The sequence below is a fragment of the Podospora pseudoanserina genome, chromosome 2 (genome assembly GCF_035222485.1).
Source record: "Podospora pseudoanserina strain CBS 124.78 chromosome 2, whole genome shotgun sequence".
NCBI lineage: Eukaryota > Fungi > Ascomycota > Sordariomycetes > Sordariales > Podosporaceae > Podospora > Podospora pseudoanserina.
The window spans coordinates 2242582-2268292 of NC_085921.1; the positions used below are offsets into that span (position 1 = coordinate 2242582).

Sequence of the window (25711 nt, forward strand, 5' to 3'; positions counted from 1 at the left end):
AAGTTGGTCTTGCGATGCGGTGTCAATGCCGCTGGGCGAGAGAGCTCAGAGGCTGTGTGAACTGTTTGGGTTCGGTCCGCGTCCTGACAATGAACTCAATGCGACCAGCCCCAAGACTCAACTGTCACGGTGTGTGCGAAGACTGAGATTTTCAAACAAAGACAACTGCTCCTGGGTGACGTAGGTAGTGGCCGGCTGTGATTTGGCCGGGAGCAAAAGCCGTTGAGAGTGGGAAATTGGGAGATGGGATAACTGCAATTGCTCATGGGCAGCAGCAGACGCGTTCACGACTTGGTTGTTCATGAGGCTTCATTGTTTTTGGAAACAAGCACCAACCCCACCTCTTGTCTCTTGAACTCCCAGTCTCCCGTTGCCGGCCCCAGCGCCACCCTGCATTGTAGCCCGTGCCCCCCTTTCTTGGCACCCAGCCTTTCAAAGGAAGGTCGAGACCTCTCCAGCTCTCTTGCGCCTCCATCAACATGGAGGGGATCTTTTGTCTCAATTCTCGGGAAAATTAGCCTAATTTTGTGCCTGAAAGAATCTGTAGCACTAGCTTTGCAAACAAAGAACCAGGTTTCAAGATTTTATTTAGATTACTGAGAATGAGAACATGAAGCAGGAGCAAGTGACCATCAAGTCCAAGTCTACATATCATATCGTTCATCTTATCTTATCCAAGCATAGCCCCTCCAAGCACATGGTAGGATTCTCAACCCCGCAGTTATCTCTGTCAAGAAAAGACCCCCGAACCAAAAGAGCACACAACAAACTCCAATGTCTCAACCCTCCACAGCTATCCATGACTAAAAGCTCTTTGCAGCTATCACTGTCATGTGGCGTCCACCTGCTTGATCAACCCTATCCACGTTGTCTTCCAACGGTCAGGTGGGGTCTGGAGACAACTGCAGCCAGGGGTTTTCTGCCATCTGGTTTCATGGTATAGGAAGAGGCTTGCCTTGAGAGAGGGGCAAAAAACCGTTCGTAGTTCCAATCCACCGAGTATTTAGGATCAAGGTTACCTACCTTAAATCCTCGTGTGCTCAGCTTCCCAATCCATAAGCTCCGGGTCCCCTTTGTCCACACACACACAGACACACACACACACAGACACACACACACACAGACACACACACACACACACACAGAGAGAGAGAGAGAGAGACACGATCCCAATTAACCTCATCCGTCTGATACAAGGGCCCCTCGCTTTCCCTCTCCTCCTCCTCGGAAGCACCTTACATTTCAAGGGTGATTCCCGGCATATCCTACCTGCAAAATACTTTTGCTCAGGGTGGAGTTCACCTTATCTCCGCACACCTGTTTACTATCGAACTCTACTCAACTTACTTTCCCGTTCTCATAATCCCTTATTGTAGACATACGCTTTTTTTCCCTCTAAACATCACATCTACCTCCCATATACCTCAATCCCACACACTCAATGACCGAAGAAGTCGCCCCCGTCAAGTGCGTCGGCCCCGAATACCGCGCCGAAGACCAAAAGCCCACCGCCACCGTCTCAACCGTCGTCCACTTTGACAATGTCACCGTCCTCCCCCAAACCCCCCAGCTAATCGCCCTCCTCTCGTGAGCCGTTCCCTTCTTCCCTCCTCTATAACCAATTTGTTTCTAAAAACCCCAGCATCATCCGCAACCACTCCACCGCCCGCGGCGACTTCGTCTTCTACTCCAACCGCATCATCCGCCTCCTCGTCGAGGAAGGCCTCAACCACCTCCCCACCATCTCCCACACCGTCACCACCCCCGTCGGCCGCCCCTACGATGGCCTCTCCTTCCAGGGAAAAATCGCCGGCGTCTCCATCATGCGCGCCGGCGAGGCCATGGAGCAAGGGCTCCGCGACTGCTGCCGCTCGGTGAGGATCGGCAAGATCCTGATCCAGCGCGACGAGGAGACTGCCCAGCCGAAGCTGTTTTATGACAAGCTGCCCGAGGATATTGCGGATAGATGGGTGCTGTTGTTGGATCCTATGCTTGCTACTGGTGAGTTTTTTTCATGTCAAGTGTCAGAAAGGGGGGGGGGGTTTGCTGATCAGAAATATAGGCGGCTCTGCCATCATGGCAGTGGATGTTCTCAAGTCGCGTGGTGTTCCTGAGGAGAGGATTCTATTCTTGAACGTGCTTGCTAGCCCGGAGGGGATCAAGAACTTTGCGGAAAAGTTCCCTGCGTCGAGGGTGGTGACTGCTTTTGTGGATGAGGGGTTGGATGAGAAGAAGTAAGTTTATTTCCTTTTCGGATTTTCAGATATGGGTGAGTAAGAGCTAACCCTATGACACCCTAACAGCTACATCATCCCAGGCCTTGGTGACTTTGGCGACAGATATTATACCCGGTGAATAACTCAATGTAGCAGAAAGTCACCAACAAATAAAACACGCTCACACCAAAAAAAAGCCGATATATACGAGGCCAAAGCAAATCATTATCTTTTTGCTTGTCTTGAAAAGGAAAAGCATCGTAGATATTAATATTTTCCACACCCGCCGACTGATTTTATGCCTCCTCTGCCTCAAATACTTGTCGCCATGATATGATTGATTGATCGATTGATTGCCACCCCAACCATACATTTATTTCCCTGTTTCCCAATTCCCATTCCACCCCCAAAAATAAAAATAAAAAAATAGACCACCAAATCTTGTCGTACCAAAACAAACAAAACCCAGGAAGAGAGATTTCACTCGTAGTCATCATCATCCGGTATCACATCCCCATAACCATCCTCGTCATCATCGGCCTCGACTCGTCGGGCTGCCCGCCCCCCGCTATTACTTGATCGCCCGCCGGCGGCGGCGGCCTTTGCCTTCTCGCTGTTTTCTTGGGCGACGGCGTCGGCTGCGTCGACCCATTCGGCGTAGACGTCGACGGGGGCGGAGAGGTAGTTGATGCCGCACTGGAAGTGCTGGCCGCAGATCTTGCAGTCGAGGGAGCCGACGCCGGCTTTCTTGTCGACCTTGACGGAGACGGCCTTTTCGTGGTTGCAGAAGAGGCAGGTGAAGACTGAGGGGAGGGGTTCGTTCTATAAAGGGGGGGGGTTGTTAGGTACCATGCGCAAGGTTGGCTTAGAGAGAGATGGATGCGTACCCTGCGAGGGCCGGTTGGCTTTCTGGTGGCCTTTTTGCGCTTGCCCATTGTTTCTGGTGGTTATCCGGGGGGTTGAAGAGGGAGGTAGGTTGCGCGATTGAGTTGATGGTTTCGCTGGGTTTGTGCGAGGATGCGCCGGGGGTTTGATGGGTGTGTTATTTGGAGAGAGTTTGATGCAGAAAAGGTGATGTGATAGAGGGATATATGGACTGATTTGGATTCTCAACAGGATTCGGTCATCGCCTAACAATCAAGCTCCATGTTCTCATGCGCTGGAGACGCGTCGGATTAAATTGCCCCGCTAATCTCAAAGTGGAGCGTGCTGCTACATGCGAGTTACGGTGTGCGGTGAAGTGAAGTAAGGTGTGGCAAGGTGAAAGAAGAAGGTTCAAGGTGAAGACTTCACTTTGACAAGGCTCCCCTGATCTCCACCGGGTTTGCCAAGCGGGGCCAAGAAGGGTCGGACTTCTAATATGTGGCCCGTGCCCTCGATAAACCTCCGCGGTTGTCGGGTCCACACCACCCGTCTCGGCGAGAGGGGAGCTCTTGACCTTCCTCTTAACTTGGAGTGATCATCGACCTTGCAGTGTTCGTCCTAGGATGCTGTTGTGAAGCATGTTGTGAGGTAATGCTTCTCTTATCTAATCCAACAGAAGCTGTCTGTCTCACCAACAGAAGCCAACAAGACACCGGTCTCCTTCCCCTCGCCGTCAGCTGACCTTCCTGTGGCTTTACGTCCCGTTCCCGTTATCGGTTCTCTATCATCTCCAGAGACGTGTCCGCCTTCCAAACCCAGTTCCGTGATATCCACAGCGGCAGACGATCCGATTGCGGTGCCCCGCCTCCGCCGGCCTCCCGGAGTGGAGCAAGACGTGGAAGCACAAGCACAACGACAGCGATTACAGGGGTCGACGCAAGCACTACCGGAACGCCAACACACGGCCAGCCAGCTTGCACTATTATCGATCACCTGCCATTCTCCCCGACCGCCCGGTGATACCAGCTTCTGGGGGTCGAAGCGGCCCAAGCCCCGTCCAATGACGCCGGTTTCTTATCACGGGGTATCACCCGAGCTCCGGAACCTGCCACATTCCGATGTGTTTGTCTCATTACCAACCGTTTTATATACTAGAATACTAGTTGCCCGCACCGGGTTTCACTTGACTACTCAGTGTTCTCTGTCTCCTGTCTGTCTAGGGGCTTGTGTGTATCGTGACCAAACCGCTACAGAACCCTACCTATCTTTTTTGATCCCGAAGATCTCGCTCCCTCCACCAGGGCTTTGTTGTTCTTTTGTGTCCCGTTCCATCCTCGGCTTCTAGATTGGTAGCACTTTACCTCAGCTGTAGCTCCATCTCCCTACCTACGTCCCGCAATACTACTTTCACGATGGGCTCAACATCAACAAACATGGACGACGTAAAGGAAGCCCTCCAGTCCATCTCCCAAACCCAAACCGCCCTCCTCACCGCCGTCCAATCCATCGCCGACCGAGTCAACACCCTCGAGAAGAAAGACACTTCCTCTTCTTCCCCGCCCTCCGCCCAAGCCCTCGACCGGTCCGCAACCCCCTTAAAAACAGGCTTCACCCAAACCCCAACCAGCGAACTCCCCGCCGAAGCAGGCACCCAAACCCCCACCGCCACCGCCCCTGCCTCCCCGGTGGCCACCGCCTCGAAGCAATTCACCTCGCGTGTAATCCTCACAACCGTACGTTTCCCCCCCTTTCCCCCCTCTAACCACCCCCCTTAACTAACAAGAAACCAAAACAGTACCCCCACCAAATCGGCATCTCCCCCCTCCCCCTCAACTGGGGCGCTCCCGACCCCCTGTCTCGAGGCCCAGTAACAGTCTCCCGCTCCCCCTCCACCATCGGCCGCCGGAACGCAATCGGCGCCCACGGAGGCTCCTACTCCATCTACTACGCCCTCGCCCTCGCCTCGGGCGAGCTCCCCCACAACCACAAGCCCGATTACACCAACACCGAACCCGCCGTGTCCATCGGACCGTTCCCCCAGTGGGGCGACAAGAAGAAGATTGTGGCTATGGATCCGTGGGGGCATTTAGTGCCCTGGACGCACAAGGAGTTGATGGAAAGGGAAGGTGTTGACCTGCGGCCTACGATTGCGGTTACAAAGGCGCATATGACGCTTCCGGAGCTGGAGGAGAGCGTAAGGAGTGGGAGGTTGAGGCCGGATGGCAAGGTTTGTTTGAATGGACGGGGGGAGTTGGCTGTGACCAAGTTTGCGGTGGAGCCGGTTTGGTACTTGCCGGGGGTTGCGGAGAGGTTTGGGATTGAGGAGGGGGTGTTGAGGAGGAGTTTGTTTGAGGAGACGGGGGGGATGTATCCTGAGGTATGTGAAAAGAGGCGAGTAAAAAGGGGCGCGAAAGGCTGACGAAAGGGGGGGGTGGGGTTGGGAAGTTGATCACTAGGTCGGATATCAAGGTGTTTTTGCCGCCTATTGGTGAGTTTTGCTCCAACGGAGAGAGATGGTGGGACAAGTACTGACAGGTGACGGTTGCTGGTTTACAGGTGGCTTGACGGTGTATGTCTTTGGCGACCCGGCGAATATGTCTGACCCGTCCAAGAGGTTGGCTTTGCGCATCCATGACGAGGTATGACAACCACAAAACAACCCAACCCAACCGGCTATCCACAGCCGATCATCAGTTGTTGTTGTTGTTGTTGTCATTATGATATTTGTTATTGCCGTGCTGACACCCTGTCCCCCTCATCTCACAGTGCAATGGCAGCGACGTCTTCGGCTCCGACATTTGCACCTGCAGGCCCTACCTGATCTTTGGCATCGAGGAAGCCGTCAAGGAGGCACAGAATGGTGGCAGTGGTGTGGTGATTTACTTTCGCAAGGAGGGCAGAGCGCTGGGTGAGGTTACAAAGGTATGTCATGTTGCAAAGAAAAAAAGAAAAAAAAAAGACTGCATTTTTTCTCTCCGATGTCGTTTTGTTTTGTTACCGTTCAACAAGAAAGGGGGGTTTTAAAGCTGACATGGAACGGAAATGTAGTACCGTAAGTTTTGCATCTTTCTCAGTGAAATCCTGCTTTGGTGGTGTACCGGTTGCCTCCTTTTCTCGGAGAGAAGATCCTCTTTGTGTCAGTGAGAGAGTGTATTGGTCTAACCTGATCTGCAAATGCCGGTAGTGGTGTACAACGCGCGCAAACGCGGGGAGGATCGGGCATCGGATTACTTCAAGAGGACGGAGAACATTGCTGGTGTGAAGGACATGCGGTTCCAGGCATTGATGCCGGATATTCTGCACTGGCTTGGGATCACCAAGATTGACAGGATGCTCAGCATGAGCAAGTGAGTCTCCCCTTTCCCCCTTTTCCCTCACGTTTGCCGAGATTCTGGGGGAAGAATGGAAGGTTGATATGAATTCTTTTCGATTTGCAGCATGAAACACGATGCGATTGTTGGTCAAGGGTGAGTTTTACAAAGTTCTTTTTCTTTTTCTCTCTCTTTCCATGGGATTCACTTGGACACAAAGAATGTTTGAGGTTATCGGAAAAAACGGACACTCCGGGAATCTGGTGACTGGTTGCTAATCGTGAGATCGTGATCTTGTGTATTTTAGCATACCTATTCATGAACGAGTTGAGCTTCCTGAAGAGTTGATCCCGGCCGATTCGAGGGTTGAGATTGATGCGAAGATTACTGCTGGTATGAGACATTCCCTATCATCATCTGGTGTTGCTGTGGGACAGTAACGTAGTGTTGTGTGTATGTGTGTGTGTGGCCCGGCAGAAAGCTAACTTGCTGGTTAGGATATTTCACGACAGGTCACCGAATGACTGATGACGAGCTGAAGGCTGTTCAAGGCCGGATATGGGAAGAGTAAGTCGCGAATGATGGCATTCCCCGGGCCGTTTGTCGCTGTGAGAGGTGTGGCTGACACAAAGATACAACAGTATTGACCACTAGAAGAAGAAGAGCAATGCGGTGCGCCCGCCTCTTCTTGGTTTTGGGAAGGAAGCTTTGGGGAGAGGTGATTGTCAGACAGAAAAGAGCCTTTTGGGAAAAGATCACGCTAGACCATGTACCTCGATTTTTACTTTAGGTTGCCGGGGGGGGGGGATGGAATATGAGTAATGTGATTTGTTGAACCAATACCGTTTGAGTCTTGAGGCACGAGGACTTGGGTTTTAGTGTTTTTGTCCAAAAGAGAGAGCCGTTTGTGCTCAAGTTAGGCTGCTTCTGGGTCTGATGTTTGTTTATTAGTAGTGCGTAAGATATCGCAACATTATCCTCCAACCAGAAAAATCACGCTGTTTTTTTAGATAACGCCCCCAAGAGGAGGAAATTAGGAAGAGCAAATAGGAAGATGGGGTGAAGAAAAGAAAAGATGTCAAAATTTTTGGACTGTCACGCGGACGGTGGTGAGGTCTGTACGACGAATGAGTTTGGTGATCCACATGCCTACACCCATAGGAGAGGGAAAAGGGCGCGACAATGGGATGTCACGTCACCGAGCATAAACAAGCATCCGATTTCTCAGCTTGTTGTTGTTGTTGTTGTAAGCTGTTGGTGTCTGGAATCTTGATGATTTGCGAGGAACACAGATTCGGATCTTGCTCTTGTGTGTGTGTGTGTGTGTGCGTGTGTGTGCGTGTGTGTGCGTGTGTACACAGTATGTACACAAGGTATTACTGCTACTACTACAACAGAATAGACATGGGTATTCTTCCAAGACTTTTAGTCTATGCGTTGCTCATCCGCAATTCCCGTTTGGTACCTGGACTAGAGTTTTCCGTTCCGGCAGCGGGGAGAGGCACGTAACCGTGCCGAAGTGCGGTCAGGGGGGATGGGAAGGAACCGGATTCTTGGTTCACCTTATTTTCCTTGCTTTGGACCATGTTCGTTTTCTGTCATCCGGCTCGGTTACAGGATGTGTTGCGTGTTGGTTTCTGTATCACCCCTGTCTAGTTATACATCATCATGATTGCCATGATACAATTTTTCCCCCGGGAGTTTTTGTAGGCTGATGGTGACACGATGACTGCACACCGGTCCGGGGTTTGGAGTTAATGGGGATAAGCCAAGGACAGCTGGCTGGCAGGATGAGGAAGCAGAGCCCGTGAAATGTTGTTTGTCTGGTGACTCTCTTGCGGCGCAGCAAGGGATTCTTTTCCTTCTTCCCCGGGGATCCAATTGCCAATGACGAAAGATGAGAGGCGTAGAATTGGGCTTGGTTATTGGACTGATTATGGGCTGTTCGGCTGTTGGAGGTCATCTTGGATTGGACCATGTCATCGGCCCTCGACCCCTTGTCCGACATTATTGGCTTATGGCAAAGACATAAACCCCCAAGAAGGGGAAAATCGCGCAGTTGTCCTTGTTGGGGGGTTTTGCTGCTGAATGTCTTGCTCTTTTCTCATCCCATGGGGGACGGAGTAGGGGGTGCAGATATGGTCTTCTTCTAGTGTTGGTGTTTGATGCGGGAAAGACAGGGCTTCCCCACGTCTTTGCTGCACCGCACCGCCGTCGGGTCGCCGGTCCCCTGTGCAAAGTCAACGTGGGAGAGGCCAGAAATGCCGTGCGGTGCGGGCGGGTAACGTACCTTGGAAGAATCAATTCGCAAATCAATGATATCAAATCCGGACTTGTTGTCCGAGATGCCCGCGGTGCTGTGTGCTGTGTGTTGTGTGCTGCAGGAGGCTGTCCAGATGACCATCAGCACAAAGAGCGAGATTCCAGGTTGCCCGTTTGCAATTCCCTATCTCTCTCGCCAGTTGCGGTCGATTGTGTGGCACTCTACAGCCAAAAGGTGCGGTTGCGTTGCAGCACCGGTAAGGGCGATTGGAGGGGCAACTACTATACGAACAGGAAGGCGATTGTAACGATTGAGAGAGATCTCGACTGTCACGAGAGCACCAGTGAGAAGGACAGACTGCTAGCTGCCTACCGGTCTGGTTTGGGCTTGCAGATGGTGGTAGTGTGGTGTGGGGTCATGGTGATGGTGGACTGACTACTGGATGACTGACTCCTTGGTGTTGTTGCTCAAATGTGTGTATCAAAGTTTGATGCTGACAGGTGTAGCTCCAACTCGGCGCCTTTCACTGAAGCATCAACGGAACGGCGTCCGGCCATCTTAAGACACTGGCTGTACTACTGTGACTATGTCTCTGTAGCTCTTTTGCTCTGTTGCCATGTTGCTCTGTGTGCCGAGTAAATCTCCTTCCATCTCGATGATCGCTCTGAAGGTGTGTTCGTATACCCTTGAGTGCCTTGTGCTCGTCGTGCCTGGGCGTCCGGTGTCTAGGCTGGAATCGGCTCCAACAAAAAGTCTCTGATGGCTCGGCTTTGTTATTCTGGGTCGCTGGAGCTGGCATCACCAATGGCCGTCAAACACCATGCAGCACCTGCAGAGTGCAGCTTCAGCGTTGTTGAAGTGTCACGACTTGAGTGGCTATCGGTGCTTTCCGCACCCCACCTTGGTCTTGTTCTGGGAGCCTGACGGGGGTCGACGGGGGTGCCATGGGGTGCCATTCGACAGGCTTGGCATCTTGGAGCACTCTATCCAGACGCACCGGTCTGCAGGCTATAACCGCACTTGGTTCGTGATGTTGAGTCGGAGGATGGTAGGATGCCCAATTGTGCGTGCTTGATATCTGTCCAATGTCTGTCTGGCAACGGCCCGCGCCCGTCAGATATTGACTCTCTCTCTCTAGGTAGAGTGTGGGTTGTGTCGGGGGGTGAGCTGTCCACAGTTGCGGGTTGCAGTCTGGCAGTTCTGCAGTTATTGCACACACGCCGAAGGCCGGGAGTCCGAACGGGTAGTGAGTGTGAGTGAATCTGATCAATGTTGACTGGTGGGACGGATGGGTAATGGGTGGGTGGTCAACCCATCGATGGCCTGGGCCAGCCATCCGAGAAACCAAGCCCAGCCAGGCACCGTCACACTCCGCGCTTCGCCTTGGTGCCTTGGTCGAACTCGACTAAGCCAACCCGTAACCCGCCCCTCCTTGCCATGCCAACCTGTCCCAAGTCACCCATGGACTGACAAGTGGCAATGTAGCCCGAAAGTGCCGTCATTGAAACCTGGAGACATTTTGCGGCATTGAGCGGATCGCATTTCAGCCCAAGTGGGCGGCTCCCATAAACTCTTCTGGAGCACTGGAGCACCTCCACTCCCGCGATAATAATAGGCCCCCGTTCCCAACCTTTTCCTCCACTTTCCAACTTTTGTTTCTCAGCCTCAGCTAAATATCAATGTGAACCTCCACCCTCGACTCGACCTTTAACAACTCCAAAGTCAAGTCAAGCCAAGCCAAAGGATCAACAACCAACGCCGAAGATCAAGCATCAAGATCAACATTGACATCAACATCCACCTTAGTCATCATGATGGCCTCACTCACACTCACACCCGACTCTCGCATGCAGCGAAGAGATTCATCAGACCGAAGCGCCAGCAAGAGAAGACCAAGACTGCTCCGCGCCACTGCTACCGAACCCTCCATCACCACATCCAACGCCAGCCGAAATGCCCTCTGCAGCCAGTCAAACCGAGCGACCGACCTCCTGACCCGTGCCTTCGTTTCTGGCTCTCCTCCGGGATCTTCTTCACCAATCTCTGTCCGGCCATCCATGTTCGACAGTGTCGACCGTCAGCAAGAGCTATCCGTCTCGCCTGTCAGTCAGCCCAACTCGTATGATGAGCGTCCTTGTATGTCTTGCCATCTTTCACTTGTGTCCCGGACTATGTGCTGACTTTGAAACCCAGTCTCGGGACGGTACTTCAGCTTCCCCAGCTTCGATGACTATGAGGGTAGCCAGCAAGACGACAAGGAGTCCGAGATCAAGTCCCCTTGAGAGGTCGCCCTGATCTCTTTTGGAGGGCAGTTCCGCTGAATGCTGCCACGCATCTGGCTACTATGCCTTTGGAGCGGAACTTCGCCAGGAGAAACCGGAACCCCCAAACCAACCCATCATCGAAACGCCCACGCCCTACTTCCCCTCGGATTGAGAAGCACTTGCAGCCATGACTGTTTATTTTGTGTATTCCCCGAGCCAACTCACCCCTCTTCACGCCTCAGATTGAGGCACTCCTGACGACGGGATGGAGAGGGAGTTTCCACTGGAGGATCGACGGCGCAGAGAGCATTTTGTACGATACAACACTCATTTTGGTGACGTGGATCACGATATGATCCCCAAACGAAAGGTCGACAGCGTCCCACAAATGGGATGCACGTCTCAAACGGTCGGAGTCATTCACCCCGCCAGCAAAGACGTTGAAAAAGGAGGAAATAGGGTAACACACCCACCTACCTATGCGCACTCACCGCCCTTGTACCAAAACATTTTGTGTAGCTTTATGTCGTCATGACACGTCGGGGTGACCCTGAGCCTATATGCTGCCAGGGTAAACGCACCCCGAGGAGGATGAATGGATGGATGGATGGATGGGGACTAATTGGAAGCGAAGGTGATCATTGGCCGGAAAAAAGGTCGATGGAATGAATTTACGTCGCTCTCTTCAAGACTTTTCGTTTTGCTGAATCTTTGGGGGGCTGTCACTGAGATCTTGATTTCGAGGGGGACAAGCGGGAGAATGATCAAAAATAATCTAGTCATAAGACACCAAAAAAAATCAAGAAACTATTACAATAGCCAGTGCTCCCCTTTGACTAGTGTGATGTGAGACCGAAAAGTGTGGTGTTATGGGCATAGTGCAACACCGATAGTTGTGACTTCAAGGGAAATAGTACGCGAGAGCATGTATGAGGCTGTGGTAACCAAAGGCAAAGGTGATGGGGAGGGGTTGGAGCTGGGAGTCAGTGGTGCTTATCTTATCGCCCCACACTCACCTTATCGATAGCAGAGCAGCAAGCCAAAAGTGAATGGCAGGAGCAGGCCAAAACGCACGGCCCTCCGAGCCCTAAGGTCCGTGCAGCCAATCATGCCCCGCAATGAGTGCCCCACAGGTCTAGTTTTTCCGCTGATGGGAGGTGCGCTGCAGCCCACACAACGAATTTCAATTTTGATTCCGAAGCAGAGAAACCCAAACTCGTGTCCTCGATTGCACGGTCTCCATCACTAACCAAGCAGCACTTCCCGTCACCGAAGACATTGCTGCGTCAAGATGGCTGTTGGCAAGTACGTTGAACCCCTCGAAAACCGATTTTCTCTGCGATACCCACGATTTTCCTCGACTTCGCGATACAATTCGGCCGCCTGGTGGTGGATTCTGGACTTGATGATGGCTGACCATCGTCCACAGGAACAAGAGACTGTCCAAGGGCAAGAAGGGCCTTAAGAAGAAGGCCCAGGACCCCTTCGCCCGCAAGGACTGGTACGGCATCAAGGTACGTCGCGACATAATCGAGTTTCAGTCGAGGCAGCGTGGCTAACAAATAATCAAATCACAGGCCCCCGCGCCTTTCGCCATCAGAGAGTAAGCTTTGAAATCCCGAACACCACAGATCGCCGCGAGACGAGCAGGCAGGAACCCGAGCAGCGATTCTAACAAGCGATTTCAGCGTCGGCAAGACCCTCGTCAACAGAACCACTGGTCTCAAGAATGCCAACGATGCTCTGAAGGGCCGCATCGTCGAGGTTTCTCTGGCCGATCTCCAGAAGGATGAGGACCACGCTTTCCGCAAGGTCAAGCTCCGCGTCGATGAGGTCCAGGGCAAGAACTGCCTCACCAACTTCCACGGCCTTGACTTCACCTCCGACAAGCTCCGCTCGCTCGTCCGCAAGTGGCAGACTCTGATCGAGGCCAACGTCACCGTCCAGACCACCGACCACTACCTTCTCCGCCTCTTCGCCATCGCTTTCACCAAGCGCCGCCCCAACCAGATCAAGAAGACCACCTATGCCGCTTCTTCCCAAATCCGTGCCATCCGCAAGAAGATGACCGAGATCATCCAGCGCGAGGCTTCCAGCTGCACCCTCCAGCAGCTCACCTCGAAGCTTATCCCCGAGGTTATCGGCCGCGAGATCGAGAAGGCCACCCAGGGCATCTACCCTCTCCAGAACGTATGTGGAATTTTGAGCGACGGGGAACAGAAGCACGGCGGGGTAGCTAACATGTCACTTTCAGGTCCACATCCGCAAGGTCAAGCTCCTCAAGGCTCCCAAGTTCGACCTCGGTGCCCTCATGGCTCTCCACGGCGAGTCCAGCACCGATGATGCTGGCCAGAAGGTTGAGCGCGAGTTCAAGGAGACGGTCCTCGAGTCCGTATAAAGGGTTGGTTGTTTTTGGGAACGCAAAGGGCAGGGTTTTCATCAGCAATACCTCTGGGGCACTGGGATTGCTTTCGTTGCATTTGGCGCGTATTATGGAACAGTAGTCAAGGGTAACGAATGTTGGTCCCATACGACGGACCGAGCGGGAATCAAAAGGATCATAAATGACTGTGACACGACCAAACAAAGCATTTCCCCCAGAGATGGCACCCCCCACCCCCCCCCGATGTGAGGTTGTCAGTATGGACTGCCTAGGGAGAATGGCCTGTGAAATTGGCCCGTCTCGGTGACAAGGCAATTCGAGGGGGACGTGGCAGAAGTGGTAGTGCGCCCAGATACCGTATCAGCGAACATGAGTTTGACGTGTGCTCCTAGGACCGTTTCCTGACATTTTTCCCCAAACGACGCCGTCTTTTTGTTCCTGGAGTAAATTGTACGAAATAGTCCCATTGTGTTGAAATTGGAGCGCGTGACAGGGCAGCCCAACTTGACAGCTTGTTTCATAACGTCATCACGGGTGCTGTCCAAGCCCGCCAGCTACTTTATTAGTGGCCAACAGCAGGCGGGGACTACTAAAGTTCACTGGCCGCCTCACTACCAGTTGGGCAACAAGACATATTCTTCCAGATATCACTTTTCTTGTGTTTCCGTCTGTGTTGCTGCCTTGCTTATTACCTACCTATCCGAGCCGCATCCTCATTTTTTTGGTCTTTTGAGGCGAGCGCCAGGGAAATTCCACATTCCAATCAGTTTTTAAGCCGCTGCTGAAAGATAAGACGAGAAAGAAGAACAGCTCAGAAGGGAGGGTGTCGTCGTCATCATTGAGCAGCACCACCCAGTCTTTGTGTTTTGGACCGAGGCAAAACCCGATCGATTCTGTCAACCCGCCCAAAACCTTAAACTCGCATCATTCGAGACACAACTGCCTTTCTTATCTTTTACGCACCTACCTACCTACCTTACCTGCACTATTCCTACCGGACTTTTATTGTTGTTGTTTGTTGTTGCTGTGGTTTTTTTTTTCTGGCTGGCGGGAATAACAAAAACAGCGGCGGATAGTTTGGGTTGGGTTGGTTGATATATCTCTTGTTTGGCAGCTACTGCAAGGGAAGAACTTGGGGATTTAACTGAAAGGGAAAGATGGCTTCGGATGATACCCTCCCGACGCTCAAGGTGTTGCTTATTGGGCCGTCGGGGGCGGGGAAGAGTGCTTGTGAGTATTTTTTTTTTCTTCTTCATGTTTATGTTGTGAGAGTTGTTGTCACATGTTTTTATCCTGTTCTGGTGGTGAGGTGGTCACCGTACATGACTGGTCGGTGGCCTCAACGGGTCGTGATCAACCCCTGGCTTCGCATGATATGGCCTGGGATGTTTCTTCATGGCTTGGAGGTGATGATCCCTTCATCACTCCCTCATCTTCACAACACTCACAACTACCACCTCACAGCTTGATCTCACTAACACTCACTCACCCATTTTACTCAGTACTAACCCGCTACTGCGACGATGAATTCGACCCCGAGACCTCGGCCGCAACGATAGGGATTGATTTCAAGGTATTCCTTTCCCCCTTTTCCTCCTCACCCGTCACTGACAACCCCCCCCCCCGCCCTAGATCAAAGTCCTCAACGTCCGCGGCAAACCCTACCGTCTCACCCTCTTCGACACCGCAGGCCAGGAACGGTTCCGCACCCTCTCCACCTCGTTCTACCGCGGCGCGCACGGGGTGTTGCTCGTGTACGACATCTCGACGCGGGCGAGCTTTTTGAGCATGGAGAGGTGGTTCAACGAGGCGGAGGCGAACACGGTGGAGGGGGTTGCGCTTTATCTGGTAAGCCCCCCCCCCGCCCCCTTACATCACATCACATGTACCTTCAAATTTTCCACCGCTATGCTGTGGCTAACATAAGAATAGGTCGGGGCAAAGTTGGACAAGGCCGACGCAAGGGAGGTCACCACGGAGGAGGGGCAGGCGCTCGCCGAGGCGCACGGGGCAAAGTTTTGCGAGGCGAGCGCAAAGACTAGGGAGAATGTGAGGTTGGCGTTTGTGGATATTGTGGATAGGATTGTGCAGACTCCGGGGTTGATACAGAATGCTAGACTGGGAAGGGCGGCGGGGGCGGTGGCGTTGGGGAATGGTGGGAGTAGTGGGAGTGGTGGTGGTGATGGGTATGGGGCTTATTTGCCGGGGGGTTGTTCTTGTTGAGCAAGGGGGTTAGAGGGGAAAAGGGCGTTGATCATGAAGAGGTTTGGAGTTTGAGGGTTGGTTCGGTAAATTAGAAGAGAGCGAGGCATGGCGATGGATGGATGGGTGGTGAGGGGAGTTGGGATACACTTCAGACTGTTGAGACAGCACATAGAGTTTTGATACCCCCAGGCTTTTTTGGATTATGGATGGAAGTACATTGTACACCTTTTCTTTTGCTTATCAAGTGTCCTTGTGGTTAAGTACTTCTTGTGTTTGGTCTATAATTTCTGTCTATGTCTAAGTGGTGTGTGATGTTGACGCATACACCTCCCCCTCTCATGCAATATTGGCATTAAATAGACGATGGACAATAAATATACAAATCAACCTCCCTCCGGCCATCTATTCCTTCGGACTCAAAAACTCCACCACCGCCCTCCTAAACGCCTCAGGATTCTCACTAATCAACCAATGGCCCGCCTCGACATCCACCAGTTCAAACCTGGGGAAAAACTGGCCTATCAGCGGGATGACCTCGTCAGGGACATATTTCGACTTTGTCCCCCTGACAAACAGCGCCGGTTTCTCAAACCTGACCTCTCTGGGATCTTTAAAGGGAAAGTCACCCAGGTGATCGAGCGCCTTCCCGATGATGCTCAGCGGAACCTTGAATTTTTGGACCTGAGACTCAGGGTGGCGGGGACGGTGGAGGTTGCCGAGGAGGAACTGACGGATTGTGACGGAGGGTTCGTAGGACTGGAGGATGGAGTCTGCTTGGGATTGTTTGGTGACCTCGGAGGATTCGATCTCTTTCATGCCGCGGATGTAGCGGGCAAAGTCGGACTCGAGACGGGCGTCGACGGGGGCGTTGTCGACGGAGATGAGGGAGGAGATTAGGGCGGGGGAGGTGAGAGAGAGGGTCATTGCTGCTTTGGCGCCCCTGAGAGGAGAGGGGGTTGGTAAGATAATGGGGGAAGGAGGGGGAGGGGGACAAACATGGAGTGGCCGATCAGGCAAGGGTCTTTGAGGTCGTGCTGCTTGATAAAGTCGCCTACGTCGGCGGCCATGGCGGTGTAGTTGTGGTGGGGGTCGTGGGGGGAGTCCCCGTGGTTGCGGAGGTCCTTTTTGGTTGTCAGCGATGGTTGTTGATATTGGGTTTAGGTGCAGGTACAATGGCGTAGACGGAGCGGCCTAGGTCACGGGCGAGGACTCTTGTCATATTGTTAGTATGATACGTAAGTGAGTAAGAGAGGGAGAGAGGGAGATACGTACTTACTTATCGTTCTGTTATTCTTCTTCGACCCAAACAACCCGTGCATGAAAACAATGGGTGAGTTCTTGTTGGGGTTACCAACCGACGGCTTGGCCGGCTCGTGAAGATCATACGCCAGAGGGACGGTGGAATATCTCATCTTCATCGTTTGGCATAATGAAGGTGTGAGCGTCCTTTTGGCAACGAGCCGAAGGGCTGTCGCTCTTGGGGCCATCGTAATTTTTTTCTCTTTTTCTTCTTCGTGAGTTGAATGAGTGTCGGTTATATCGCAGGTAAAGAGTGAAAAATGCAGGGACCTGAACCCTGATTATGTACAATGTTGAGGTATGCACGGTGAGTCCCCGCCAAAGTGAAGCTCCATGCAGACAAAATTCCACTCTGTGAAGCGCACGGGCCACATACGTCATCTTATCGGTTCGTGTAAGTGGTAGATAGGGTGTAGGGGAAGGGAACAATATCTTATTGCTATGTAGAGATTGGCTCCCGATATGTTACTTTAGAGTTCGAATAGCTACGACTCAGACTTGAGCACTCTCCGGAGGGCCCATCAAACTCGACTTCAACCCACCCACGTCAATCACCACCTTGGTAATCACCATGGTCGGCTCCAGAAGCCAGACCTTCAACTCGTGCTTCCCAGGGTTCAATCTACCGATATTGTTCGTCTTGACATAGGACCCCTTCACCACGGCGTCTGACCATCCCTGGGGTTGAGTGCTCCCGTCTGTCATTCCCACAGTTTGAACTGTCGTCTGGCTGCCGCCGTCAATGCCAAAGGTATACTTGTTTGGGCTGTTGGGATTCGCGTTCTCAGATGGGGCAAGGTATACTGTCAACGTCGCAGCAGTAGCAGTGCTGAAGGTGTAAAAGGGGTAAGAAAGGACATGTCCCTTGCCTGCTTGTTGCGAAGGAGTCTTGGGCGGGAGCTTAACGCCTGAGAGGGTACGGCCGTAATCGGGGATGACGAGGTAAGCCGATGATGATGCGGGCGGAGGGGCAAAGTGCTCGGCTTCGATAGACACGACATTGTTGGCCTCGACGTGGCCTTTGAAGTCATCTGGCACATTGTTGTTCTGGATGGGCAGGATAACTGTGGCCGTTGTGCCGGTGGCGTTGAGATTCGCGATGCTCAAAGAAGCTGCAGTGTTTCCAACTGGGGCCTTTGACCAATCGACCGAGATGAGGGAACGAATGTCCGTTGTTCCCGAGGTCGTCGAGATGGTATTCTGAGCGTTTGTCACACTGACAAAAGAAGCGTTGGATGTGATCCGGTAGCTGAACGTCCCGTTGTCACGGGCAAAGACATCAAGCCAGCGTTGATCTGAAGGTGCCATGTATGGACTGGCTGCAGGCAGCGTGAGCGATGCAGAGCCTGGGAATGCGCCCGAGCTGCCTTGCACCGCAACACCCATGAGCGCATTCTTTGCTTGTGTCGTGAGCCAAGTCAATCCCGGAAGAGAATTCGAGGCTGGTTCCTGCCAGTTGTTGTAACCGATGTGAGTCTGAGCCATGACATTGTTCCATTTGCCGCTCAGGATGCTGTGGTACTGCCTGGTGATGGCCTGGTCGGCAGAAAATGCAGCTTGCACGTCCCTGAGCAATTTGTTCGCGCTGACGCGATGCTGACCTCTGTACGTGCCAGCAAGAGCAACCTTGGTGTAAATTTCATAGACACCTCTGCCAGCCACGATGGGATGCAGGACCACTTCCCAGAACGACGTCTTAACGTCACTTGGCAGGGCATCATGGACGGCTTGCGCATTCTTAAGCAGAGAAGTCCATTCGTTGAAATTCAGCTCGGCTTCGTCGTAGCTGATGGTATCGAAGGCAAATGGTGTCCTGCTGAGATCCTCATACTTCATCCGTGCTGTGAGCTTGCCGTATCTTGTCATGATGGAAGCAGTGGTATCTCCAGCAAGTTCACCCCATTGCCGCGCACCCCACACACCGAGCCACTTCTTGGTACTGTCGAGGTCAGTGAACGCTTTTCGATCCCAAGCCATAGCCATAAAGTGGGCAGTTGGCAACTCCTAGAGACAAGATTAGTATCTCAGGCCGGAATTCTGATAACTCAAGAGCACCATACCAATCCTTTGAGATCTCCAACATTGGCAATCCATAGCTTGTCAACGCCGCTGTCGTAAGCAAGTGTCATTTGCTCCCACGTCTTTTGAAGTTGGATAGTGTTGATCCACTTGTAGTTTCGTGGATCACCGACATAGTCGAAGTGATAGTACATGCCAGTACCTCCCACCCTGTTTCCTTCGTTACCGATGGGGACCCGACGAATGTTTCCTCTATTATCATCACTCCACACAATCGTCACATCGTCTGAAACTTTCATGCCTTTTTGCCAATAACCAGGTACTTCCTGTGTGATGTCAGACATAGTTTTGAACAGAAAACAGATAATGGAACGGGTCAACGAACCTTGTACATCATCCAAGCATGTGGAATTTCGGATAACGGTTTCCCAATGGTTTTAGTCAGTGTTTGTTGCTGCCAGGCGATGACCTCCTCCAGGGCCTGAGAGTTGAGTGAAGGCGACGCAGCATCTCCCGAACCTCTCATACCCACAGTGTAGATCGTGCTCCAGTTCTTTGCCCTTGTCGGACCTTCCTGCATAAAAGCTTGGACGCCAGCCTTGTTGCTTCTCCAATCCCAAGAGCCCCTCAGAAATCTTCCTTGCTCTTTGTCAGCCCGGGCCATCGGCTCGTGGTGACTTGTTCCCACGAAGATGCCATACTCAGTTGCCGTTGGTCCGTTCCTGGTGTCATCGAGGTAGAACATGCTGGACCACATCGCTGGCCAAAGATAATTGCCTTTCATCCGGAGGATCAGTTCGAAGATGAGCTTGTAAAAGTCGAGGACGAAGGGGCTTCCATATTGGCTTGGAGTGAACTTGGTCCTGCCCCAGCCTGTCAAGCCTGGCGATTCATCGTTGAGGAAGATGCCTCGATATCTCACAGAGGGCGGTCCTTCGGTGTAAGCGTCGCTGTTGGCCCAGATGTATTGCTTCTTCTTGGCCGGAACATCAGCCCAGTAGTGCCAAGGCGATACCCCTATTTTCTCCGAGACGTCGTACACACCGTATGCGGTACCGCGCAGGTCCGAGCCGGCAATGACAAATACAGAGCTGCTCCCTTCCCATGGTGACTGAACGACTTGGTAGGCGAATGTTTCCCACTTGTTGGCAATGGAGACTGTGTCGAATTTCTTGGTGCTCCCCAGATTGTCGATGAGACTCGACTGCCCGACAGTTCCCACCAAGATGATTGGTTTCGTCCATTTCTGGGAAATAGTCGAGCTCCAATCTGCCACCACCACTGTTCCGTTGACACCCAACACCCGTCCAAAATCCAGGGCCAGATCGTTGGCAACTCGCCTCACACCGGGTAGGTCATTGGGGGCGACTCTGATCTCGGGAGCTAGGTTTGCTCCGCCAAGCTGCAAACCGGTACCAGCCGCGGAGAAGCTGAAGATGGAAGGCTTCTCCGTGTATGCAATTGCTGGCGTAAATAATGCAAGAGCTAGAGCGGCGAGTTCGAGAAAGGGAGCCATTGTGAAGTCCTGTGGTGAACTACACCACCACAGCGATGAGCACTTGCTTCATCCATGGCACACTCGTGAGATGGGTCTCGCCGTAGATATAGTCTAAACAGAATCCTATGATTTCCAAATGGTTTACACATCCCATCAGTAGGATATAAGCGGGTAAAGCAGTAAAGGAACCTGAGAAGGGCTGCTCAATATGGCGTGTCCGCTTGACACCTAGAGATAGATGAAGACGACCGGAAAATAAAAGAGTGCCGTTCCGGGGAGCATCCTGACAGCTATTTGCCTACGTGAGAACTTCCGGGTTGCTGGGTCTTGGGCATGTCTGCGTCTGAATATCGAGTGCGGTTGAAACGAGAACCAGTGATTGGTGGAATTTTATGAAGCCACGAACTTGAGCTTCATTGCCTTAAAATGGCTTCATAGAGAGACTGCGGAGTGTGGCAACGAGGACAATTAATACAAAGTGGCTGTTGCCTGGACTTAACCGACCCAATGGCAATGTCGAGACTGGCTGAAAGGGTGAGGTGACTCTGTGATGGTGAGAGAGAAGGTGAGAGTGAAAGTTGGGGGTCAGGGGAAGCTTCCCCTGGATGACCCCCACTTTGGCAGCATCTACCCCACAAAAATAATCCAAAATCAGCCAGAAGCTGCCCCGCATCCACAGTCACTCTCACCGCAGCTGACAGCACCACTCGACGCTTCCAACACTGTCTTCCCTGCACCAGTATCTCCGTATCGCAGTCAGATCCCCCAGCCAAGGCCGGACTATCCCACTTGCCGCTGCCCACGGTGCCATCCGCCCAGATTACGCACACCCGCCAGAGAACACCGGTTCTCCCCCTGGAGGACCCTGGACGAGCTTTTGGATGCAGCCTAAACGGTCACACAGCCTTACGAACCCCATCCCAGCGACATCATGGCAGACCCCGCCGTCGCGGCTCTTAATTCCCTCCTCCGCGAGGCGTCTATCGACGACCATGCCGAAGCTCTCGAGCTCGCAACTGCCGCCGTTCGCTCTGACAAGATCCAAGGCCCCGACCTGGCCAGCGCCCAACACACACGCGTGGTCGCACTCTTGAAGCTCGATCGCTACGACGATGCCCTCCGAGTCATTGCCGAGGGCGGTGACGCTCTCGAGAAGGACTGCTCTTTCGAAAAAGCATATGCGCTCTATAAGACGGGAGACCTGGAGGGCGCCGAGGCGGTGCTGCAAAAGACTGGAGTCGACACCGGGAAGAGCCAGCGTGGCCTGAAGCACGTTGCTGGCCAAGTGGCATACCGCAACGAAAAGTTTGAACGCGCCGCCGCGATATATCGGGATCTCAAGGACGATACCGAGGGAGCAAACTACGGCGAAGAGAATGATCTACGAATCAACTTGACCGCAGCCGATGCGCAGCTGCAATGGCAAGGAAAGGAGTGGGCCGTTCCAGAGGAGGAGAAGCAGCCGGCGAGGGAGGATTTGGAAGCCTTCGAGACGGCGTACAATGCTGCTTGCATCTGCATCTCGATGGGAGACTACACCAAGGCCTCGGTTCTACTGAAACGGTCCAGGGATTTGTGCGAGGCAACCGAGGACTTAAACGAGGAGGAAAAGAAGGCCGAGTTGGTGCCAATCCTTATGCAGCAGGCCTTTGTCTTTACCAAGCTTGGGAAGCTAGACGAGGCCTTGAGCCTGCAGAATGCCATCAACCTCTCCGAGTGAGTCTCTCGTTATTGCGACCTGGTCATACTATCTAACCTAGCACTGCAGGGTATCCGAGACATCTACCAAGGTCATTGCGCAGGGAAATAAACTGCTCCCCAAGGCTACCGCGAACCCCTTTATTGCAGAGCGTTTGGCCCGTGCTTTACCAAAAATCGAAGGAAACGACCGGTTGTTTGGGTTCCAAACCGCTGCCCTTCAGCGGAACAAGAATGTCATTGATCTTCAGGCCCAAAAGTTTGAGGGCAAGGAGATCAGAGCGCACAAACTTCTTGCTGGAGCCCAAGTTCCCGATCTCTCAGTTTCCAAGGTCGACCTTGGTGTTGCCGGCGCAGCAGCTGCTACCAAGTGTGGGGATGGCAAACCGACTGTGCGCCAGCTTTTGCCTCTTCTGGAGAAGCGTCCAAACGACATTGGTCTCCTCCTCACGATTATCCAACTCTACATTCAAATCAGCACACTCCCCCCGGCAATCTTGTTGCTCGAGAAATTCTTCACACGCCTCGAGGAGGCGAACACCCCCGAGCACGTTGATGTCCGGTTTGCGCCTGGCCTTGTTGCTCTTGCTGTATCTCTCTACCGGTCTCAGAACCGGCAAAGGGATGTCCGCAACGAGCTCGCCAAGGCTGCCGTGCACTGGAGAAGCAAGACTGAAGCCGCAGGAGCAGGCTCATCCATCGCCAGAGAAGCTGGAATTGAGTTACTTCGCTCCTCGCACCCTTCCGACTTGGCAGCTGCTGGCGAGGCATTTGAGCAGATTCTCTCGGCCCAGCCAGGGGACCGCACTGCCACTGCAGGTCTAGTTGCCAGCTATGCCACGACTGATTTTGCCAAGGTGGAACCCTACCTGGAATCACTGCCCTCGGTTGAGAAGCTCACTCAAGGTGTGGATGTTAGCGCGCTCATTGACGCCGGTGTTGCTCTTCTCACACCTCCTTCTTCTCAGCAATCCAAGAAGAGGAAGTTTGATGGAGAGGGCGCGGCCCCTGAAAAGGAGAAGCAACAGCCGGCCAAGAAGCCAAGGAAGAGGAAGCTGCCCAAGAACTACGACCCAACCAAGAAGCCTGACCCTGAGAGGTGGCTGCCACTGCGTGACAGGAGCACTTATAGGCCCAAGGGCAAGAAGGGCAAGAAGAGGGCTCAGGAGGCCACTCAGGGCGGTGTGGTGAAGGAGGAGGAGACGCTGGAGCTGGCGGGCGGTGCTGGCTCTGTCAAGGTAGAAAAGGCCGGCGGGGGTGGTGGTGGAGCGAACAAGAAGAAGAAGAAGGGGAAGAAATGAGCGGGTGTGGTATGAAAGGCGGCATTGCATGCACCCATTAGATCAATGATTAATGACATATGGTCACCATATTGGATTGGCACTTTGATGAAGGAATCAAGCATCGTTGGTGTAAAGCTAAGCAGACAAAAGCTTCTGGACTGCAAGTTTACGTACAAGGCTTAGATGTCGAATACACCAATGGGGCCTGTAGGATTACATCGAGCAGGCGAACAAATAAACGGCGGCTTACGTGAAACCTTTAGGCATACCTTATGCAAGCCACACGGAACAAATGCGATAAGCCTCGAGAGCTGAAGGCTGCATCATCAAAGCCTCGAGGGTGGAGCAAGGAACTTGGTGGAAAGGATACAGACGTCCATGTATTACTGATAGCGAATCCTGTTTGGGGGTGAGTTACTCTGAACTACTTTGGAAGTGTCATCCCCCCGGCTTCAGACGAGATCATCATCGCGACCAAAGTCCTCTGCTGTGTGCAATGGCAGTCAACAATGTTCAGATTTTCCAATTGGGTATCCGGGACCAAATTCAATGGTGTAACGGAAAGGGAGCAAAGATATGCGCACCACATGGCACGGTAGGGCCCAGTCTGCCACCACTCTGCTTTGGCCATTTCATTCTGCTGATGACTTGTTTAGTGCCGCTTGGTATGGAGCTCGTATCATTCTAGAACAAGTCTCTCCAGAGTCTCGCCCGATTTTCGATTTCATTCTTGAGCTTCACCGGGCCTGTTCTGGGAACTGGGATGCAATTGTTGGTCAAGTAGGCATGGAGAGGGACCAACTGCAGCAATTTCTCACCTACGCCGCGACATTCCTTTCAAATGTCGGCAATCACTATGGCTCGGGGGATCAGAAGTTTACCTTCGAGATCGATCAACGCTGTTCCCCCCTTACAGCCTCGGTTTCCTGAGCGATACTACGCAGAGCAGCTACTACCCTGGCGACCCGGTTTCAGAAGAGGAGATAACCATGGTGTCGAGGATCCTTGAGCAGAACTCTATTCTCCCCGAGAATACCCGGATTCGAAGGGCGAACAACAGTGCAGATGACTCTGAGGTCCTTGTCGCTTCGGTCCAGCGTGACGACGACGCAAGCCGCATCCGTACCTTTCCCACCCCAGGCCTAAAGGGTGTGATACGACTGATTCGAGGAGACCACTCCTCTGCGTTGGGAAACATCTGCAACGAACTCACCCAGGCTGCGAAGTTCGCCGCCAACGACACCCAGTTCGACTTCCTCCGGAAGTATGCAGAAAGCTTCCAGACAGGCAGTCTGAACACGTACCGGGAGTCCCAACGGATTTGGGACCGGGACGAGGCACCGCGAGTTGACTTCTCGAGCATCCACCGTGAGTTGTATTGAAACCAAGGCTTGTGGGTTGTGTGTTGCTGACCATAGTAATAGCTCTTGCATACTGTTCTAGTATCATCTTTCCGGGGGTCAACTTGCCCAATGTATGTTAAGAGGATTGAGGCTGTCCATTTTTCTCACTCAATGTTATGCTAGCATGGTCTTAGTACAATGATATCCGTCAGGAGGATGGCTTCAAGAATGTCATTATTTCCAACAGGATGGCGACGGAGAGCAGGGCGCTACAATACCCTTTCATCGACCCCTCGGAGGCAGAGACGTTTATCAAGCACAAGTTCCCCGCGTACCATTGGTTGGTTGTGCTCCATGAGCTGCTGGGCCATGGTACAGGACAAATGATGGTCGAAACCGAGGAAGGGAAGCATAATTTTGACATCGACAATCCGCCTATCAGCCCGCTTACTGGAAAGCCGATGCCCGCCCTAACCGCCACCGTTTGGGGCAGCATCAGGATGATTCTTGCGCATGCGTCCTCGGCCTCCGAGACTCTCAAGACGTCCTTGACATGTTAGAGGAACTCAGCCTTACCCTTCCTCGTTTCCAAATCTGGGAAGAGACCCTCCCACTCGACCGTCGACTGCAGAGCACCCTCTTCGATGTGTATTGTGAGGTTATCTGCTTCTACGCGCGAACGATTTACTTCCTTCGAAGCAATCCCCACCTTGTCCTAAGGAAGAACTCCTGGCGGGCCTTTCGCAATGACTTCTCGCGCACTATGATGCGCATCAAGCGCATGTCTTGTGCTGTAGAGAGCGAGGCTGATGTGTTGCGGATGCAAAAAGACAGAGGCCGATACAAGGAAGTGCTCGAGCTTTTGAACGCGATGAAAGTCACCAAAATACAGACTCTCAGTAGTGATCGTATCCGGTACAATAACATCCCCTACACGGCCAACACCAAGTTCAGTGGGCGCGGTGATATTCTAGGCAGGCTTGACGAGGTTCTGAAGCCTGGAGCCGCCGTGTCACCATTGAACTCCTTGGCCTTGTTCGGGATGGGTGGTGTTGGCAAAACTCA

At 52.8% G+C, this 25711-nt stretch overlaps 10 protein-coding genes across 10 annotated transcripts; 7 read left to right on the plus strand and 3 right to left on the minus strand.

Moving 5' to 3' along the window:
• The first annotated feature begins 803 nt into the window (after positions 1-803).
• FUR1 (Uracil phosphoribosyltransferase, synthesizes UMP from uracil) lies at positions 804-2620 on the plus strand. Its single transcript, XM_062944229.1, is given in 5 exon segments — positions 804-1123; positions 1134-1587; positions 1643-2001; positions 2063-2234; positions 2304-2620. 4 exon segments carry the CDS (start codon positions 1442-1444, stop codon positions 2353-2355), a joined length of 729 nt encoding a protein of 242 aa, XP_062803039.1. The 5' UTR covers positions 804-1123; positions 1134-1441; the 3' UTR covers positions 2356-2620.
• Positions 2488-3457, minus strand: QC764_205280 (uncharacterized protein). The gene is made up of 2 exons (XM_062944230.1): positions 3104-3457; positions 2488-3038 (listed from the first exon to the last, which is right to left on the minus strand). The coding sequence occupies exons 1-2, from the start codon at positions 3149-3151 to the stop codon at positions 2697-2699; spliced, it is 390 nt and encodes a 129-aa protein (XP_062803040.1). The 5' UTR covers positions 3152-3457; the 3' UTR covers positions 2488-2696.
• A 219-nt stretch (positions 3458-3676) lies between these two features.
• Positions 3677-7219, plus strand: URG1 (Uracil-regulated protein 1). The gene is made up of 10 exons (XM_062944231.1): positions 3677-4813; positions 4876-5457; positions 5526-5568; positions 5637-5719; positions 5847-6002; positions 6261-6427; positions 6518-6547; positions 6699-6784; positions 6889-6958; positions 7033-7219. Exons 1-10 carry the CDS (start codon positions 4493-4495, stop codon positions 7043-7045), a joined length of 1551 nt encoding a protein of 516 aa, XP_062803041.1. The 5' UTR covers positions 3677-4492; the 3' UTR covers positions 7046-7219.
• Positions 7220-10012: 2793 nt separating this feature from the next.
• Positions 10013-10936, plus strand: QC764_205300 (uncharacterized protein; the record flags this gene model as incomplete). The annotated part of the gene is made up of 3 exons (XM_062944232.1): positions 10013-10071; positions 10140-10790; positions 10848-10936. The coding sequence occupies exons 2-3, from the start codon at positions 10466-10468 to the stop codon at positions 10934-10936; spliced, it is 414 nt and encodes a 137-aa protein (XP_062803042.1). The 5' UTR covers positions 10013-10071; positions 10140-10465.
• A 1273-nt stretch (positions 10937-12209) lies between these two features.
• On the plus strand, positions 12210-13316 carry RPS1 (ribosomal 40S subunit protein S1B; the record flags this gene model as incomplete). The annotated part of the gene is made up of 5 exons (XM_062944233.1): positions 12210-12223; positions 12348-12432; positions 12496-12521; positions 12607-13108; positions 13173-13316. 5 exons carry the CDS (start codon positions 12210-12212, stop codon positions 13314-13316), a joined length of 771 nt encoding a protein of 256 aa, XP_062803043.1.
• Positions 13317-14458: 1142 nt separating this feature from the next.
• Positions 14459-15524, plus strand: QC764_205320 (uncharacterized protein; the record flags this gene model as incomplete). Its single annotated transcript, XM_062944234.1, has 4 exons — positions 14459-14531; positions 14804-14874; positions 14934-15149; positions 15234-15524. 4 exons carry the CDS (start codon positions 14459-14461, stop codon positions 15522-15524), a joined length of 651 nt encoding a protein of 216 aa, XP_062803044.1.
• A 214-nt stretch (positions 15525-15738) lies between these two features.
• QC764_205340 (uncharacterized protein) lies at positions 15739-17125 on the minus strand. Its single transcript, XM_062944235.1, has 3 exons — positions 16783-17125; positions 16503-16715; positions 15739-16446 (listed from the first exon to the last, which is right to left on the minus strand). Exons 1-2 carry the CDS (start codon positions 16991-16993, stop codon positions 16639-16641), a joined length of 288 nt encoding a protein of 95 aa, XP_062803045.1. The 5' UTR covers positions 16994-17125; the 3' UTR covers positions 15739-16446; positions 16503-16638.
• Positions 17126-17220: 95 nt separating this feature from the next.
• Positions 17221-20880, minus strand: QC764_205350 (uncharacterized protein). Its single transcript, XM_062944236.1, has 3 exons — positions 19210-20880; positions 18866-19150; positions 17221-18809 (listed from the first exon to the last, which is right to left on the minus strand). The coding sequence occupies exons 1-3, from the start codon at positions 20338-20340 to the stop codon at positions 17298-17300; spliced, it is 2928 nt and encodes a 975-aa protein (XP_062803046.1). The 5' UTR covers positions 20341-20880; the 3' UTR covers positions 17221-17297.
• Positions 20881-20973: 93 nt separating this feature from the next.
• srp72 (Signal recognition particle subunit SRP72) lies at positions 20974-23321 on the plus strand (the record flags this gene model as incomplete). The annotated part of the gene is made up of 2 exons (XM_062944237.1): positions 20974-22038; positions 22091-23321. Exons 1-2 carry the CDS (start codon positions 21254-21256, stop codon positions 23319-23321), a joined length of 2016 nt encoding a protein of 671 aa, XP_062803047.1. The 5' UTR covers positions 20974-21253.
• Positions 23322-23812: 491 nt separating this feature from the next.
• On the plus strand, positions 23813-25206 carry QC764_205370 (uncharacterized protein; the record flags this gene model as incomplete). Its single annotated transcript, XM_062944238.1, has 5 exons — positions 23813-23898; positions 23960-24178; positions 24220-24671; positions 24728-24777; positions 24841-25206. The coding sequence occupies 5 exons, from the start codon at positions 23813-23815 to the stop codon at positions 25204-25206; spliced, it is 1173 nt and encodes a 390-aa protein (XP_062803048.1).
• Between the last annotated feature and the right edge of the window lie 505 nt (positions 25207-25711).